This window comes from Scylla paramamosain, chromosome 1, assembly GCF_035594125.1.
Source record: "Scylla paramamosain isolate STU-SP2022 chromosome 1, ASM3559412v1, whole genome shotgun sequence".
Lineage (NCBI taxonomy): Eukaryota > Metazoa > Arthropoda > Malacostraca > Decapoda > Portunidae > Scylla > Scylla paramamosain.
The window spans coordinates 37,905,193-37,925,192 of NC_087151.1; the positions used below are offsets into that span (position 1 = coordinate 37,905,193).

The 20,000-nt window shown below is 42.7% G+C and overlaps 1 protein-coding gene across 1 annotated transcript in view; it reads left to right on the forward strand.

Moving 5' to 3' along the window:
- The window catches only part of LOC135105124 (nephrin-like), a 47,001-nt gene that overhangs the window by 9,255 nt on the left and 17,746 nt on the right, over positions 1 to 20,000 (forward strand). Inside the window, exons 2-10 of the mRNA XM_064013144.1 lie at positions 1,068 to 1,271; positions 12,292 to 12,446; positions 13,059 to 13,203; positions 13,956 to 14,086; positions 14,838 to 14,997; positions 16,539 to 16,647; positions 17,372 to 17,559; positions 18,486 to 18,830; positions 19,716 to 19,931. Coding sequence (XP_063869214.1) covers positions 1,109 to 1,271; positions 12,292 to 12,446; positions 13,059 to 13,203; positions 13,956 to 14,086; positions 14,838 to 14,997; positions 16,539 to 16,647; positions 17,372 to 17,559; positions 18,486 to 18,830; positions 19,716 to 19,931 — 1,612 coding nt within the window. The 5' untranslated portion in view covers positions 1,068 to 1,108. The remainder of the gene's footprint in view (positions 1 to 1,067; positions 1,272 to 12,291; positions 12,447 to 13,058; positions 13,204 to 13,955; positions 14,087 to 14,837; positions 14,998 to 16,538; positions 16,648 to 17,371; positions 17,560 to 18,485; positions 18,831 to 19,715; positions 19,932 to 20,000) is intronic.

A 20,000-nucleotide genomic window follows, 5' to 3' on the forward strand; every position in this document is an offset into this window, starting at 1 on the left:
AAGGAAGCTAGAGAGGTTAGGCTGCTTCCTTGTATTAAAAGAAGGATAGAAAAGAGAGAGAGAGAGAGAGAGAGGGAGGGAGAGAGAGTGGTAGATATTGGGTTCAGAGAGAGAGAGAGAGAAAGAGAGAGAGAGAGAGAGAGAGAGAGAGAGAGAGAGAGAGAGAGAGAGAGAGAGAGAGAGAGAGAGAGAGAGAGAGAGAGAGAGAGAGAGAGAGAGAGAGAGAGAGAGAGAGAGAGAGAGAGAGAGAGAGAGAGAGAGAGAGAGAGAGAGAGAGAGAGAGAGAGAGAGAGAGAGAGAGAGAGAGAGAGAGAGAGAGAGAGAGAGAGAGAGAGAGAGAGAGAGAGAGAGAGAGAGAGAGAGAGAGAGAGAGAGAGAGAGAGAGAGAGAGAGAGAGAGAGAGAGAGAGAGAGAGAGAGAGAGACATTAATGCTACTTAAAGTTTTCTGGGCGTCGTGTTCCAGGTTTGTTTACGTCCAACAGTACAAGCTACCTGTATTTCTGTCTGTCTGTCCGTCCATCAGTGTGTGTGTATGTGGCTGTGTGTGTGTGTGTGTGTGTGTGTGTGTGTGTGTGTGTGTGTGTGTGTGTGTGTGTGTGTGTGTGTGTGTGTGTGTGTGTGTGTTTCCGTTTGTTGTCTGTCTGTCTATTCATGTTTTTTTGTATATTTTTCTCTTTCGATCTGTCTTGTCGCTTCCTTTTTTCCTGTTCTTTTCTTTTTTTGTCTTTCCTTCTTGTGCCGCTTCTCTGTCCCTTACCTCTCTCTCTCTCTCTCTCTCTCTCTCTCTCTCTCTCTCTCTCTCTCTCTCTCTCTCTCTCTCTCTCTCTCTCTCTCTCTCTCTCTCTCTCTCTCTCTCTCTCTCTCTCTCTCTCTCTCTCTCTCTCTCTCTCATCCGCACACATCAAAACAAAACAGCAGAAAACACTGGCACAAGTCATAACACGTACTATATACTACAACACACAGCCCACATCCAATCCATAGAGATAAACCCTTGAATCTAAAGCGTTAAGAGGATTTTGCTGAAACTAACCCCACTTCTCTCTCCTTCCTCCCCTCCACACAGGCCGCCCTCCACCTTCCGTCACCTGGTGGAGCGAATCCGTGATGCTGGACGAGGTGGTGGAAGAGCAGCAGCCCGGAGCAAGTCTCAACACCCTCTCCCTCCCAGCGCTTACCCGCGGGGACCTGTACCGAGTGCTCACCTGCAAGGCATCCAACTCCAACCTGTCGGTGCCTCTTGCTGCTGCCGTGACTGTGGACATGAGCTGTGAGTGTTAAAGTTTGGGGTTTGATTGAGGTTTACTGTACTGTATCGCCGCGAAAGGTTGGAAGGGTTTTGAAAGAGTGAGGGCTGGAAGGTTGTAAAGAGGGGTTTAGAAGAGGAGGGGAAGTAAGGGAGAGAGAAAGAAGAGAGAGAGAGAGAGAGAGAGAGAGAGAGAGAGAGAGAGAGAGAGAGAGAGAGAGAGAGAGAGAGAGAATGGACAGTTAGGCAGACTGAGGATAGATATAACAAACAAAAATAAACAGACAAAGGACAAATAACAGAAAGAAACAGTGAGAGAGAGAGAGAGAGAGAGAGAGAGAGAGAGAGAGAGAGAGAGAGAGAGAGAGAGAGAGAGAGAGAGAGAGAGAGAGAGAGACGGACAAATAAAAATGATAAAAAGGGAAAAACACAATATGTTTCAAATAAATGCTCTTCAAAGGGATGTATAAAAATATGAAACATCGTCTTATCTTTAGAATTATATGTTTAATGTCTGTTAAAGCTTTTACATATTTTTATCTTCCGGTTAACACACACACACACACACACACACACACACACACACACACACACACACACACACACACACACACACACACACACACACACACACACACACACACAGACATACACATACTCACACAGACACGCACACACGCACACACGGACACTTTTTTCTCTCTCTCTCCTATACGGAAGCCTTTCCAACTCAGAGAAAATCAGTAAATTGCAAAACTATTCGCCGCATGTTATCAAAAAGAATTCAGATTTGTTGGAGTTCAAAAGTTTATCCTTGAGCTTCGCGACAGAAAGATTCGTTCGTCCATGTAAAATTTTGGGGACTCGCGAAATTGACAGTGTTCCAAAACCATGGAAAAAGAGACTCGGACCCTGAAAATTCTCGGACGGAACACGGCACGAATTTGGAAAAAAGACAAGAACACAGAGGTAGTGTGGGGGAAGTTCTAGCCACCACAAGACCTGCGCTCATCCAGCCCCAGCCTCTGAATTATACCACACGTCCATTATCTACGTACCGTCACTGAATGCTACACCTTGATATCCATCACTATCGATTAGAAGTGATCTGGGAGAATCAATTACGCAAACACAATGCAAGATGAATGCCAGTTTATGATTAATGGGATGAAATTAATATAGCAACAGTATTTTCTTTTCAGATAAATGCCTGACACTCGCCATGAACAAATATTGGGATTTTTTTTTTTTCTTTTTCATTCGTTCACTACACGGGTCCATGTTGGGGATTGAGGCTGAGGGGCGCTACCAACCTCGCCTCGCTGGGGAAAGCTTGCTGTGTACTGTGTAGGTGGAGGAGGGACACACAGTATTTCCGGGTGCAATATCCTCGGAGCATTGTGACCCAGTTAGTTGGTTTAGTAACGAAAGTGCAATTTCAGCGTGGTGCAAATATGAAAGGTTGAGATCATGAAAAATTACTGAAACATAAGCGAAAACAAAGGGTATCTATCAGTCGTTCAAAGCAATGGTTAAAGGCTTATATAGACGCATTAACTGCTGCCCACACATTCATCTCTCCCCACTCATCTGTGCTGCCACATTCATTGATGTCAACACACATATGCACCACCTACATCACTACACTAACCGACGTCTCTTCATCAACACCAGACTCATTAACACCAGCACACTAATTTACACCACCAAACTCACCTATATCAAGTCATCGTCGCTCCGCACGTGTCTCTCCCTCTGTTTTTTCTTTTCTTTTTTTTCTGGCCTGTTCCCTTAACACTGGCTTTTGTTTGAACGCATTAATGAATAAGTGAGCTAAGTGGAACGACAGAGGAAGCGTGCATGGTATGTTCAACTCAAGCACGCAAACACTCCGTCAAAGAAGGGGAGGTGTTGATGTTCGCACGCGCGCACACACACACACACACACACACACACACACACACACACACACACACACACACACACACACACACACACACACACACACACACACACACACACACACACACACACACACAGCACCGCCTATCGAGTTTCTGCCGCTGGTAAATGCTCCGGCAAAATTATGATGCAGTAAGTTAGCCTGGCTCTTTCATCGCAGCCTTGGTGATTGATAAAGCCTAAAAACTATTGTGTGTTTGAAAGTAATCACGGGAGCTTGTCAAAATTTGCTGAATGATGAGTGTGGAAAGTTCCTCCCAAGTTCGGGAAAGTGTTTGTAAGTGCTTGTAACTTGTTTGAAGTGCCAGAAAGTTATGGCTAAAGAGAACAGCGTTTCAGCAGTGAGTCAGGCGCGGGGTAGCCAACTTACCTGGCAGTTTAATGAAGCAAGTTGAGGCAGATTGCTGGAGGGAGGAGAGCGCGAGGGACTGTGCCCGGGAGACTTGTGGGAGAAGGACTCATTGCCTTAATTCATCCCACGCACGTGAGCTGGGCTGGCTGCTTGTAGAGTGTGAGATGAGGTGCGGCAGTACTGGGCGTGAGATTGGCAGTCAACTGAAGATAACACTGGAAAGATGAAGAATAAAGGGGGAAGTCATGTAACTAGTGGAATACGTAGGAAAGTGGGTGAATGTGTGGCTTTTTTTTTTCTCTGTTTACTGTTTAAGTACCAGATGCATACAATATTTAGGCAACAGAAAAATATAAGGGAAAAAAAGAACTATGGGGGAAATCATGTAACTAATGAAATATATCTAAGCAAATGGTAAGTGCATGCTTTTTTTTTTTTCTTTACTGTAGCATTAGTGTTAGAGTGGTGAATACATGCTATACTGAGGCAACAGAAAGTAACACTAGGAGGAGGAAGAATAAAGGTCAAAATCTTGTAACTAGCGGAATACGAGTATATAAGAAAATGGGTGAATGCATGCTTCTTTTGCTTTACAGATGTGTACTGTTAGAATGGCGGGGAAAAAAATGTGGTTGTGCTATGACGAAAGCAAGAGAAGAAAAAGAAAATGTACGAGGAAAAATAAAAGGAAAAGCTTATTTTACCACCTGAACACGTAAGCAAGGGAATGAGCGTGTAACTTGACGCTGACAGATTCGTTAACATGCCTTCCAGTGTTAGATGAGGCGAGACTGTGGGAGGGAAGTTAGGTGGGTCTTCCAGCTCGCTTAATTATCGCCAGATTCATGGGAACTTACTCGGGTGAATGCTGTGTTTAAGATGTTACTAGTTAAATTATACTGCTAGCTTCGTTAGGATTTACCATCATGATGAATATTGAGTTCAGTAATCAGATTTAACTTGGTAGCTTACTCGTGAAGTCTTGAGAACGTAGTAACTGGCAATTACTATCATGTTATTACTTGAATTACTACTAGCACCGTTAGGATTTACTTTCTTTATAAATGTTGTCTTTATTAATATGATGTCACTTACTATCGCACTCCTGAAACCATGAGGATATACTGCGTTGGACCTTGTAAACTTCATCGTGTTAGTTATGTTACTGTCAACATCGTGAGGATAAAGACAATAACATAGGAATATAAAAGAAGCTGGAAGAATACATCAGGCCTACAAGTGGCATTTCCTGTAAAAAAACATGCTTGCTTGTATCCACCTACCACCACCATTCCTAAATATGTTTATGCGTTGCATAGATAAATCTGATATTTCCATAAATATGCCCAGTTTTTTCCACAAATTTGTCTGCCTTATAGTATCTCGGTGACTATTAAGTTTGCGAGTCTGATGTTACTGGTCGAAATTACTTTCAGAATCATGACAAAGTACTGCCTTGCTAATCTGCACCATCTATTTAGCCACTCTTAATTTAATAATTAAATCAGTACCATCAGTCTGTATTGAGAACAAGTTAAAGATGATATTAATTATTCGCCCTTCCTACACCAATTATTAAAGCACGATAACACATCACATACGAGTATATGACACTTCATGACTGACGCACAAAGACAGTAAGACTGTATAAATGAAAGACTGAATGAACGATCGAGAGGTGGACTTTTATGAGGAGATGAAAAATACCAAAACTGCTTGCATGCGTTGCCTAAAGCTGAGGGAGGAGACTGTAGCTCGCATGCTCTTTGTTCATAAGACTGACCTCTGAAACACTTCTGCCCTCACCTCGACAACTTTGAAAAGGATCTAGTTGAAGTTTCAAGGATGTTTTTTTTATGGCACTGTTGACAGAATAACGATATTACTACATTATGAACAGGAGAAATATTCTTGAGAACTTGGCTAATCGTCTCTGTGTTCTTTGAAAATAGTCGTGGTGAGGGAGCAGAGCGTTTCAGAATACTGGCCATAATTCTGTAAGCGGCAGCGTAAGTGAGAGAGTGTTTCTACCATTGACTGCCTTGCCTGAGTGAGTAGATGTCATTGATCTTTCGATTTCCTGACCGCCTCCATTAGATATTGCTTATTGGAATGAATACACTGTCCAGCTCTCTCTCTCTCTCTCTCTCTCTCTCTCTCTCTCTCTCTCTCTCTCTCTCTCTCTCTCTCTCTCTCTCTGATTTTGAGCGTTCGTAAGCTAGAATTAAATCCCAATAGGTGTCTTGAACGATGAATAAGAGAGAGAGAGAGAGAGAGAGAGAGAGAGAGAGAGAGAGAGAGAGAGAGAGAGAGAGAGAGAGAGAGAGAGAGAGCAGAGAACTAAAGGAAAACAAACATAATTCGTAAAGTAAAATGGTGGAAAAACTAAAAAAAAAAGAAAATAGAAAAAGAAAATGAGAAACAGCAAATAGCAAATATAATTACCAGCTGGACCTCAAACAGCATAGGTAACACACACACACACACACACACACACACACACACACACACACAGGGGGGGGGTAATGAAAGGCCTCACGGTGCCTTGTGTTGTAGAGAAAAAGTTTCCTAGGAAGCGTTAAGCGTGTGTCAGGAGTGGACTCATTCTGTGTGTGTGTGTGTGTGTGTGTGTGTGTGTGTGTGTGTGTGTGTGTGTGTGTGTGTGTGTGTGTGTGTGTGTGTGTTTCTCCCCCTCTTTCTCTGTTTTTCGTCTACGTCTCTCCCTCTGTTTGTGTATTATCATCTCTCTCTCTCTCTCTCTCTCTCTCTCTCTCTCTCTCTCTCTCTCTCTCTCTCTCTCTCTCTCTCTCTCTCTCTCTCTCTCTCTCTCTCTCTCTCTCTCTCTCTCTTATCCACCATGCACGCTTCCCTCTTCATCCGATTACATACTTTCTCTTTCCCTCTAACTTGCTTCTCTTCCCTTCTTCCTTCCTCTGTCTGTCTCATTCTGGCCTCCATTCCTGTCTCTTTTTCCTTCTTTTTCTTCCCATTTTTCTTCTTTTATCATTTATTCCATGTCTTTCTCCTTTCTTTTCGTTTTCTCATTAGTTATTGTATTCCTTTCTGGCAGGGTTTCTATTTCCTTTCCTTGTGTTTTCTTTTCATCTTCTTCAAATGTGTTTTTTTTTTTTCCTGTATCCTTCATCTCACTTGATTCTTTGTCCTTCTCTTTTCTCTCTGCCTCCTTCTCTTTCCCTCCGTCTCGTTAATATGATTGTTTCCCTCTCTTCCTCCTCCCCTTTTTCTCCTCCTCCTCCTCCTCCTCCTCCTCCTCCTCCTCCTCCTCCTCTTCCCGTGTGGTACCTCTTTAGTGGTCTTTGCTTCGAAAACACATACAATTTTTCTTTTTTATTTACAATGTTCGTCTCTTGGTATGTTTTAACTCTTGACTCAATAAAAAAATGTTGCCTCTTTCAGTTCTCTCTCTCTCTCTCTCTCTCTCTCTCTCTCTCTCTCTCTCTCTCTCTCTCTCTCTCTCTCTCTCTCTCTCTCTCTCTCTCTCTCTCTCTCTCTCTCTCTCTATTCAGTTATATTTCTTCCCTCACTTCTCTCCTTGCTCCTCTTTTACAAGTTTTCCCTTCTTTCCTTGTCATCCTCCTTTTCTTCCTCTTCCCCTCTCCTTCCACTTCCGTCCCTCACATGGCTACATTCTCCACTTTCTCTTCCCTCTCTCTCCCTTCTCTCCACTCTGCTAAGTTTTCTTTAGCCCCCCTCCTTTTTTACCTCATCTCCCCTCTCTTCCTCCTTTGTCCTCCTTTCCTTCTCCATTTCCTCATTCTCTCTCTCTTGTGTTGCCTTCTTTTTTCCTTCCTCTGTCTTCCTCCCTTTTTCCACTTCCTCTTCCTGCCTTCCCGCACTCCGGGCCTCAGGCTGGGCGGTCACAAGGAATAGAGTTGGTCACAAGGAGCCGAGTTGGCCACAGTTCCCAAATTAAGACTTCCTTCTCTTCCTCTCTACAGAACTAGCCTAATTACCTCCTCCGTGATTGTTGTGTGTCCTTGTGTGCCTCTGGATGTATTTTTGTTTCGGGTAACTACGAAGGTAACGTGTAGGTAGGAAAAAAATATATATACTGTTGTGTGTCTTTATCTACACGACTTCTGGGTACTTCTGCAAAGGGTTAGTTTGTTTGGTAGGGAGATGTAATGTTTCGTTATGTTCCTTATTAGTTGTGAAGCTGTAGGTAAGTAGGGAAGTAGGGGTGTATAAGTGTAGGGAAGACTGTAATCGTTACTGTTTGGTGGTATTTTGTAATGGGTGTGACTGAGAAAGGAACAGAAGACCGGGCGCAGTGGAGAAGGGTGATCCGAGAGAGAGAGAGAGAGAGAGAGAGAGAGAGAGAGAGAGAGAGAGAGAGAGAGAGAGAGAGAGAGAGAGAGAGAGAGGTGAAGTATGAAATATGACCTATCTTTCGTGGTTAATTGGGGCAAGAGGTGGCATATAATTAATTCGAGGGTCACTGTGTGTGTGTGTGTGTGTGTGTGTGTGTGTGTGTGGGTGTGGGGATGGGTGGGTAGGTATGGGTGTGTTGGGAGGAGGCAGCTGGACGTCCAGATAACATACATACGTACATGCCACACACCAATATATTTCCGGCGGGTGGCAGGGCTTTGTGTGTTGCGTGAGGCGGACTGACCTGCAAAGGGAAAGGAATGAATTATCACACCACGGCATTTCACGCGACACAGCCACCGCCGGCCGCCCACCACGGGCCTCAAGAACAACGCCGCGATAGTCCAAGGAAAATCACAATGAATTTCCACGTTTTCCAGTAATTTTTTTCTTTGAGGTTCTGGTGGTGGTGGCGAATGAGAACCGAAGGATATGAGAGAAAATGCATTGCTCGAATGAAAAGATAGAAGTCATGTTTTGATTTCTTTGAAGGCGAATGCACTGCGGGTCCGCTGTCGAGAGAGAGAGAGAGAGAGAGAGAGAGAGAGAGAGAGAGAGAGAGAGAGAGAGAGAGAGAGAGAGAGAGAGAGAGAGAGAGAGAGAGAGAGTCAAGATTTTAGTTCACACACACACACACACACACACACACACACACACACACACACACACACACACACACACACACACACACACACACACACACACACACACACACACACACACACACACACACACACACACACACACACACACACCGGTCCTTCCCTAAACGTATGCTGTTCCGGCGCCTTACCTTTTCACACCTTTCTGCTCACCTACTTTATGACTGCCACTCCCTTGCCTTACCTTCGTAGTTTCATTCCGTTAACGTGCATGTGTGTGTGTGTGTGTGTGTGTGTGTGTGTGTGTGTGTGTGTGTAAATTGAATTGAATTAAACTGAAATGATTTAAGTTTATTGTTCAGACTTCCTTACAGAAGCATGGAGCACAGCTCCTTCATTGTTCACAACCGTCACCTTAACCACTAAAACTCAAATATCAACATACATAGACACAGTTTACATATATATTATTTACAACTATTACTTAAACAACTAATTTTTCTCGTGTAACTAGTGAATCAAATGCAACGATGATTCCATAATGGTTATTCATAACCACTACCACTTGCTTCCACAATAAAACTAGCTACTCGTACCTACAGCTATACCATCACAGGTTAACCTAAATATTTCAAACACCTCATCCAAGAAATAAACTAGTTTGTTTATTATCCTAACATTTCCACTCTGCATCAGTATACAATATTCATGTCTTTGGTGTTATCCAGAAATACTGTAGAATATAGTTGCGTCTGAGCTGTGTTATTGCCTGATTATTACATTCAAGTACAACATGGTATTCATCTCCTATCATGGTAGCATCACATTTATCACAAATCCTTTCCTCTCTTGGAGCATTCCGGTATCCATCTACTGTTACTGGTAATCTGTTATTATTTGTTCTTATTTTCACTAGAGTAGTTCTTGCCTTAGTTTTAAGTTTAGATAAATAGTCCTCCCTACCAAACACATTCTTGAAATTAACATAATTACTGCAAAGTGACTTTGTTACAATATTTCCATTCCATTGAGTGATCCATTCATCTTTCATCCTCTGCTCTACAGCTTTGCCCAGCCACACAGGGTTTCGCTTCCTGACACAACCACACTCCAGACATCCTACAACTGTTCAGCACTGATCTAACTTCATTCGGCCAAAGGGAGGTGTACAGTCCAGTAGTGTCCAGATGCATTAAACACTGATACATGACATGATCTAATTTTCCAGATTTACCAGTTACTGATATAATCCAGTATTTAACCATTCTTACCTTAATATCAATTTCAAGCACATGTTTCCCTTCTGTTCACTCCACGTGCGTTTTTATCTGTATTTCATTCTATGAGTGTAATGTTTTGTATTTTGTATTTCAGTAATAGTTGGTCTCATATTGAATAATATACTGTGTTTGATTAGTATGTTTATTTTGTATGCGTTCTGATTTCCATGATCGCTCTCTTCTTTCCAAAGGAGATAATTAAAGCATGTATAATCAATACCTCTTATAATTTCTGAACAATAATACTTACTCTCATTCAGCTATTTAAAAAATCATTAGTCTTGTCTCGTCTCGTCTCGTCTCGTCTAATTCAGTATAATCTTATTCATTCATTTACACCTCTACACTAGAGCCGTCAAGTCTTCATTAACGAAAACTTTCCTCTGCTTTCTCTTGATTTCTACTCTCTTTTTCAAAAGTCTCTCTCTCTCTCTCTCTCTCTCTCTCTCTCTCTCTCTCTCTCTCTCTCTCTCTCTCTCTCTCTCTCTCTCTCTCTCTCTCTCTCTCTCTCTCTCTTTCGGTGGCAGAATCTTACAAAAGACCGACTCCTTCCTTATCGAGTGTTCCTCCCTAGACGATAAGCCACCGATATTTCCTCAGTCTGTGTGTGTGTGTGTGTGTGTGTGTGTGTGTGTGTGTGTGTGTGTGTGTGTGTGTGTGTGTGTGTGTGTGTGTGTGTGTATGTGTATGACATTCTCCATCTCATATTCCACAATATATATATATATATATATATATATATATATATATATATATATATATATATATATATATATATATATATATATATATATATATATATATATATATATATATATATATATATATATATATATATTAGACGACGCTGGTGAACAGTTATGAATGATCATCAAAAGGACACGAGGATTATTATTCATCATGTGGAATATGAGATGGAGAATGTCAGTGATCGAGGTTAATTCATCTATTATAACGTATGCTAATGAAGATACATATAAATTTACGAGGCTGTTGTAGGGGTTATAAAATATAGCATCGGTTTTTAAATTTCCGGTACACGGCTCTGGTGTGGAGGTGTGAATGAATGAATAAGATTATACTGAAATTAGACGAGACAAGGCTAATGATTTTTCATATAACTGAATGAGAGTAAATATTATTGTTCAGAAATTATAAGAAGTGTTGATTATACATGCTTTAATTATCTCCTTTGTAAAGAAGAGAGCGATCATGGAAATCTGAACGCATACAAAATAAACATACCAATCAAACACAGTATATTATTCAATATGAGACCAACTATTACTGAAATACAAAATACAAAACATTACACTCATAGGATGAAATACAGATAAAAACGCACGTGGGGTGAACAGAAGGGAAAGATATACTTTGATAGAACGATTAAAAATGCTGGCGGAAACAACTATTCACGGTTGGCGGATGAAGGAAGCGGACAGAAAACAGGAGAAAAATTATTGTATTGTTGCTGAAATAATGACGGAAACATTACGAACCCTTAGGCGGGATAGACACTAGAAAATAAACGAATAAATGAATGAAAAACGAGTAACAGTCAGAGTGAAATGAAAAATGATAGTTAAGTAGTGAAGCGAGGTAAAGTTACATTGAAATAATCATTATTGTAATTGTAATTAGCATTACAATATACTAAAATAAAGTTAAACGTAGAAAAATGCATGTTGTTATAAACTTGAAATTGTAGTAATCACGGAATAAAACCAGTATGGCAGAAAGGAAAACTCTACTGCAAAGAAAACAAACAAGACTCTCTTTCCTACTCTATTCTGTCCATCTTACTAATGCAAGAATTCATAAATATCTTTACTCTTTCATCCGTTCGCCTCTCCTTTTTGCGGTAAAAATTTTGAACTTTCTGCCTGTTTCTGTTTATTTCCTCTTTTACACGACTTGGAATGTTGGAAAACTTTTTGGATTCTCCTGTAATTACCTTTTCTTTTTTTTTTTTTTTTGTAGCGGGATACTGAGTGTTTTTTTTTTTTTTTTTGGCCGTCCTTGATCGTCAGTTTCGGTTTAATTTGGTTGATATCACGTTAACTCAAAGCTCTCTCGAGGTTAGGAGAGATCAGAGCCACAGATACAAATAGGATTTTACTATTATGTTTGATTACGGAGCCCATATGAAATTAGTTAGCACCAACTTTTCACTCTTTCTTTAACTTTCGGGGAGCTAAGTTGAGCAATCTGTCCCTCTCTGTCTCTCTCTCTCTCTCTCTCTCTCTCTCTCTCTCTCTCTCTCTCTCTCTCTCTCTCTCTCTCTCTCTCTCTCTCTCTCATGTAAAATAACAGTTACAAAAAAAAAGAAGAAAGAAAGAAAGACAGAACAGAAAAGAAAGAAATCTATCACCACCATCCATATCACGTAATTTCTCTTAAACACGTTATTCTCGTCCGCTATCATCACCCGCACCTTCTCCCCCTTTCATTTGCAGTCCCGCCGCTGGAGGTGCGCATCTTGGGGCTGCGCGAGGGTCCTTACTCAGAGGGGCAGCAATACAAGCTAGTGTGTGAGTCCACCGGGTCACGCCCCTCAGCTACCATCACCTGGTGGAAGGATGGCATGCTGATGACAGACACAAGGAACCAGGTGAGGCAGGTGACGGGGGATTGGAGTGAGTGAGCGAAGAAACTTTTGTGTAAGTTAGGTACCTGATTTTTTTTTTTCTTCATTTTCGCTTTATTTTTAGGAAAAAAAGAAATTCCGAGGCAGTCGACAAAACTATAATCCTTATACAACACTTAAGAGGAAGCTAACAAACCTTTCTTGTGGATTAGAGAGTTAAAAAAAATTTAACCATTCCTACTTTTTAAGTCAAGAAAACCCAAATCTTATTAATGCTGAATCAGTTGAGTTCCGTCGCAGATAAACTTTTGTGTCATTATGCAAAGATATGTATTAGCACGCGCGCGACATTCACCATCGCCCGGAAGAAACACAGACGTATTCCCAAGAACCGTTAATGATGCAGCGTAAACAGAATCTTGCTGGAGGAACATTCCAGGAAACCACTGACTCGCTGTACAAAGTGACACATCATTAACAGAGCGAGCGAGCCAGCCAGCGAGAGAGAGAGAGAGAGAGAGAGAGAGAGAGAGAGAGAGAGAGAGAGAGAGAGAGAGAGAGAGAGAGAGAGAGAGAGAGAGAGAGAGTACGTACTAGTATTTCCAGGCTCCAGGAATTAACAAGGCACTTTATCAGGTATTCCAGGAGGGTAACGTGAGTCGGTCCACCCTCCACCTGACACCCACACTGGCTGACCACGACACCTACATATCGTGCCGCGCCGCCAACCCCGTGGTGACGACGGCGGTGATGGAGGACTCTACTAAACTCAATGTCTACTGTGAGTCTTGCCTCTCTCTCCAGCTCCTGTCTTGCTCCTGACCCTGAGAACTTGAAGGACAGGCACAGAAGCTTCATATTTCATGCTGAGGTCCTTTTTTTGGTTCTTGTTTGCTTTCTAGTTGTTATTATTTGTTAATGATTGTCAGAGAGAGAGAGAGAGAGAGAGAGAGAGAGAGAAAGAGGAGGGGGATCTTGGTGATTAATCAGTACTTCAGATTTACCGATAGAAAAATAATCTTGCTCTATTGACAAGAGGCTGCTGTCAGATAGCTGGTGTGTGATTAATGCTCTTGGTAGTAATGGTAGTAGCAGTAGTAGTAGTAGTAGTAGTAGTAGTAGTAGTAGTAGATAGTAATTAGAGTAGTAATACTGATAGTAATAGTAGTAGGCGTAGGACAGTAGTAGTAGTAGTAAAATTGGTTGTGGTGGTGGCAGTACATTAGGACATAAGAAAGCAAGGGAAGTTGCAAGAAGCCGTCAGGTCTAAACACGGTAGCCCCTGTAGTAACAGTAGAAGTAATAGTAGTAAGAGTACCAGTAGTAGTAGTAGTAGTAGTAGTAGTAGTAGTAGTAGTAGTAGTAGTAGTGGCAGGGGAAAATACAATTATGGAACCAAACGTCAGGTTGTAATGCGGTAAACTAACACCAACGTACTCTCTCTCTCTCTCTCTCTCTCTCTCTCTCTCTCTCTCTCTCTCTCTCTCTCTCTCTCTCTGAATCATCCCCCGCCGCGCCTCCATCTGGCTGCAGACACGCCGCGCCTGTCCCTGGCGGCGGGGAACAGCGTCAATCTGGATGACATCAAGGAGGGGGACGACGTGTACTTCGAGTGTGGTATCAAGGCCAATCCCAGCATCTACAAGGTCCAGTGGTTCCATAACGTGAGTGTTCCTGCCTTGGGTTCCTGAATCTTGTGTCCTTTCCTGTATCCCTTCTCCTCCTCTATGTCTGTGTTCTGTTTCTCTCTGTATCACTTTGTACCTGTTTATCTATGCTGTTCTCTGTTCTGCTGCTCTCTCTCTCTCTCTCTCTCTCTCTCTCTCTCTCTCTCTCTCTCTCTCTCTCTCTCTCTCTCTCTCTCTCTCTCTCTCTCTCTCTCTCTATCTATCTATCTATCTATCTATCTATCTGTATCTATCTATCTATCTATTTATCTATCTATCTCTATCTCTATTATTTCCTTTTATTCACGTTTTAACAATATTCAGTGTCAACCCTTCCTTCACCTCGTTACCTGTCCGACACCTCAAAACACTAAGGAGACAGGAAGAGAATAGCGACCCCCATTAGTAAAACACAAAGGGTTCTCATCGATATTTTTTTCCTTTATATTTTTGTGAAAGCCATCGGTTCTCAGTACGCCTTGAGAAATCACGGAAATCCCTCGCTACATACTAGTGTTCTCATATTATACGTAGCTTTCTGTCTATTTCTTTCTCCATCGTCACCTCGCTTCCTCTCAATACGTACCCTAACCTACATGATGTATATACCCTACCATGCAAAAGCCACCGAGAGATCACGGAAATCCTAGTGTTCTCAGAATATATCTTTCTATCCATCCCTTTTTCCATCATCACCTCGTATCCTCCCAACACGTAACCTAACCTCTGTACTTTGTCATACTCGCAGGGAGAGGAGATTGCTCACAACATCTCAGCCGGTATCATTCAGACCAACCAGTCCCTCGCACTGCAGCGGCTCACCAAGACCTCTTCGGGCCAATACACGTGTGCAGCCTCCAACAAGCACGGCAGTAGTGGTTCCAACGCCGTCCAGCTTAGCGTCAAGTGTAAGTCAAGCATCTGGGAGTGAACTGGGCATGATGTTAGAATACATAAGAACATAAAAACATAAGAAATTAAGGGAAGCTGCAAGAAGTCATCAGGCCTTCACATGGCAGTCCATATATGAAACATCCCTTCCTATTCCCGCCTATCATCCCCATCCATAACTTTCTCTAATCTTATTTTGAAGCTCTCTAATGACTCAGCACTAATAACCTGATTACTGAGTCTATTCCATTCATCTACCACTCTACTTGAGAACCAATGCCTTCCTATCTCTTCTTTAAATCTATTTTTTTTTTCAAACTTAAATCCATTATTTCTTGTTCTATCCTGATTATTAACCCTGAGAATTTTGCTTACGTCAGCTTTATCATATCCCCTGTACCACATGAAGAGGACTAGGAGCGAGAGAAAGGGAGAGGGAGGGTAAGAGAGATATAGTGTAGTTCTTCCAGCACGCACGAACGCTCGTAAGGAGATTATGGAATAAGATAAGTAAGACTGATGTTTCGTAATACACTAAACGTCAGGTGTTGGCGTGATCCTTGTAACGCTGAGTCGTTTGCGTAAATCACGTCGATGCCTCAAACTGAATGTTCGACTCGTGAACGCGGAACAAGTGGGTGGCATTTACTCCTTGGCAGCGAGCGGGTTGTTAGAGCGGAGGTGATTAGATTTTTTTTCTTGACTTTATTGGGAGGAGAACTGCTCGCATACATGGCGGGATCCTCATCGATCATTATGAGTGACAGTGACACTTATTCTCTTATCGTGCTCCCTTGATTGATGAAGGAGAGAGAGAGAGAGAGAGAGAGAGAGAGAGAGAGAGAGAGAGAGAGAGAGAGAGAGAGAGAGAGAGAGAGAGAGAGAGAGAGAGAGAGAGAGAGAGAGAGAGAGAGAGAGAGAGAGAGAGAGAGAGAGAGAGAGAGAGAGTTTACCTTAGTTGTAGTTATATATAAGTCTCCTTATCTTTTTTTTTTTGTGTGTGTACATAGCGTGTTTAAGAAAGATCATGTTTTATGACACGAGTTCTGGTAATTACTGTCAGTTTTAAACACTCACTGCAAGATTTTATCGGTATAATGAGGGATTATTACCTCTTGTACTTAAGCCAAGCAAGTTATTGTTTCTTTTCCTTCAATGACTTTTGCACCACGTTCCCTCTAATCTTTGATCCTCGCTGTGCACGTAAAAGGCTACCAGAAGACCAAGTTGTTGTTCTGAATCAAGTTTTTGTACATTCACTCTATTGCTCGTATTCTTAAACGCTTTGTGCTCCCGTTGAGACTATTTTCAAAGGCCACAAACATGATTACTCAGATTCTCATGGTTATTTTTCCCACTAATGATGCTCAAGTCATGATAAACTAGAGTCATAAAAGCACCACTGGAAGCCTTACAAACATTCACGAGAGTTTGTTAATTAATAAAAGTGGTCGAGACAAGAAGCCGAAACGTTGAAGAATACGAACATAAATATGGAGTGTTGTGTCGTAGGTAAGTGAATTACTGATACATCACCACTTCTTACTCTTCCCCGCAGTCTCGCCTCTGTGTCGGCCTGGACAGACGCATGTGTTCGGGGCGGCCAAGAACGAGCAACTCAATATCACCTGCAGCGTGGAGGCACACCCGGAGCCGTCCTCCTTCAGGTAAAACACAGTAGCAAGTCATTGTTAAGGGCAGTTAATGTAGTGTGCTGATATAATTTGAAGGGAGGGGATCAGTGTGACTGTAGTGGTAGATAGGCTGAAGAAAAACGCAGTTCTCTGCATGGTGATAGAAAAGGAAGTGAGGGGGTTTGGTTGACGTCACTGATAGGAAGGATAAAGATGTAGCTTCTGTATGCTGATAGGTGTGGAAGTGAGGGAATGAAGGTGATTGTAGTGGTAGTAAGAGTGAAGAAAGACTCCGCTCTTTAAGGAAGAATTAGTAAGGTGAAGGGGACTGGACAAAAGGACAGTCGCCTTTACTCCAGCTCCAGACGTTAACCAGTGTGACAGTTCCCTCTAATATAAATCGTGGCTGCTAATGAGTTTATACTGTCTTGCTGAGGGGTGGGTGGAGGAAAAATTTTATACCTGCACGTATTTCACGCAACATTCAGATTAACGGTGTGAGATTGGAGGTAACAACACGTAAAAACTACAGACGTGCAGCTTCATCATGCACATGCTTGACCTTGACACGAGCACTCACGCCTTTCACGTGCAGATCTCTCCTTGGCACCTCTTACATCTTCCTCATACCCAGCATTACGCCCTTCAATCAAGACTCCAGATTATTCACCTAACACAGAGGCAACTATAACAGCCTTTGCACCACGCTATCTGTGGCTGGCGTGATGTATGAAGCACGCGATTCTCTTCCCGGCAGGTGGGCATTCAACAGTTCCTCCGAGGTGGTGGACATTCCGTCAGCACGCGTAAGGTCTGCGGGGAAGGGACGCAGTCAGGTGAGCTACGTCCCCACTCGCCACCAGGACTACGGCTCGCTGCTCTGCTGGGCCTCCAATGACGTGGGTGTGCAGAGGCAGCCGTGCATCTACCATGTGATACACGCATGTGAGTGTTGCCATCTGCTGTACCATCACTGATTGTGCTCATCCCCAGTTCCTGATCTAGAAATGTAGTCATATAAGCTCAACGCTTTGAATGTAACACTGCCACTTGTACCTTTGCTTGTAATGATGTCTTTTATGGTGATTGTGGGCACAAGTGCTTAGAGTCAAGTAAATATAAAGGTAAAACTAGGAACAAACATCACGTGGTACTTAAATTATCAGATATTCTCTCAGATTTTTCCACCGTAGTTTTGCCCGTCACATAACTGGTAGTGGGTCAAGGGAAAGGACATGAGGGAGGTGCATGCAATCTCTCCCCCAGACAAACCTATATACCATCCCATCAGGCAGACTCCGCTTACAGATTTACGTAATTACAATTGAGCTCTAGTGAGCATCTGGCTGCCTTCAGCTGAACCAGATCCCCAGGCTTCCGAGAAACAAATAGAAATGAGAGTTTGCCACCGCAGGTTTGGACGCTGGAAAGAAAAAAAGATAGACTATTGGGCGAGATTCCCTGAACTAACTTGGCGTGAGTGGCAAACATAGAGAATAAAACTGTGCCATCTAGAAATAATAATGATACTGCATTCCAACGCTCTTACAAGATGGATTACACGGAACACTGACTTCACTGCAGGGGAAAATCGCTCATCGATATAGCAAGAGTGACACATCACGGAGGTCACATGCCATTGCAGCACAACCTTTACGAGTCACACACACGTGCTCCCCGTGAGTGTCTACGGCGGCAGCTTTGTTTTAGCAACAATTAGTCGTGCGGTGACAGGGGATCACGAGGCCAGACACGAACAGTGTCAGCGCCGGCTCGTCTGCTGCTGTAATTACTTTAGCTTTGTAAAAACATGCAGCACTTTACCAGATGACGCGCGCCATTAATCACCCTTCCCGCCCTCTCACCATCAGCCCCGCCAGACCCTGTCAACAACTGCACGGTGGAGAACATCAGCTCGTCCGGGGTGGGCGTCAGGTGCCAGGCGGGGTGGGACGGAGGCCTGGCCCAAACCTTCACCCTCTCCGTGACGCACGCACGAGCGCATACCTCCCGCGGCCACCAGTCCCGGAAGGCGGCGCCGCGTGTTCTCGCTAACACTTCCACCGCGCCTCGCCCTGAATTTGCCCTGACTGGTCTGGAGCCCGGCACGGAGTACCTGCTCACCATCATGGGCGTCAACAGCAAGGGCCAGAGCGAGCCTGTCAGGATCGGCGTCTCCACACTCAGGGACGTGGCGGAGAAACGCACTAGTCCAGGTGTGTGTGTGTGTGTGTGTGTGTGTGTGTTAGCTAAAAGTCTTAATTATTGCAGCTATTCATAAATCATAATGTTATCATCTAAAGGCGACATTGCCTTTAATTCATTACATATAAATTGGAATAATACTAATATTTGGCAATAATTAGTTGAATGGGAAAAGTCTGAATGATTTGCAATTGTTTGAAGCTTGATTGAGGTTAGGGGTATTAATGCCGGTGCTGCTGTTAACAACAACATTTACTTCTACTACTACTACTACTACTACTACTACTACTACTACTACTACTACTACTATATACCACTATTACGACAAATATTCATCAAGCTATTTGCATCACTAAAATTTATCATTATCATTATTTCTGTTATTATTATTATTATTATTATTATTATTATTATTATTATTATTATTATTATTATTATTATTATTATTGTTGTTGTTATTACAATTATTATCATCATCATTATCACCATCGCCATCATTATCATCATCATTATCACTTACATTTTTCGCGTGATCACTACTGTTGTTTTTTTTAGTTTCATTGGACAAGCCCGTATGCGACCATTAATCGGGTGAGGTAAAAAGCAGAAATAAGCTGTTAGGCAAATATACCCGCGTGTAGAAAAAAATTAAATAAAAATTTGTTGTGTGCACAGTTTTACGTAACATGGATTAGATAATGTCAGTTAGAGAGAGAGAGAGAGAGAGAGAGAGAGAGAGAGAGAGAGAGAGAGAGAGAGAGAGAGAGAGAGAGAGAGAGAGAGAGAGAGAGAGAGATACATCATTATTATTTTTTCCTATGGGGTATATATCTTATTAAGCGTCAGTCAATCTCCCTTTAACTTGACCTCCCTCTTTCCTGACCCTTTACCTGCAGTGGGTAGTGCCCTGGCCCTCACCTCCCTGTTGGGCGTGGTGCTCGGGGTGCTGGCGTCCTTGCTGGTGATGGCGGCCGTGGTAGTGACGCTCGTGAGAAGGGCACGCAGCCAGCATAAGCCTGAGGTGAAGATGGTATACCACAAGGGAGCAGGCGGGCATCATTTGCCTGACGAGGTGGATGACACCAATCCAGACGTGATTCCTGTCAATGATGGTGAGTGTTGTTATCGTTCTATCGTTCCCTGTGTTCTCCAGTTCTGTATGATCCTTTTGGGACTGACAT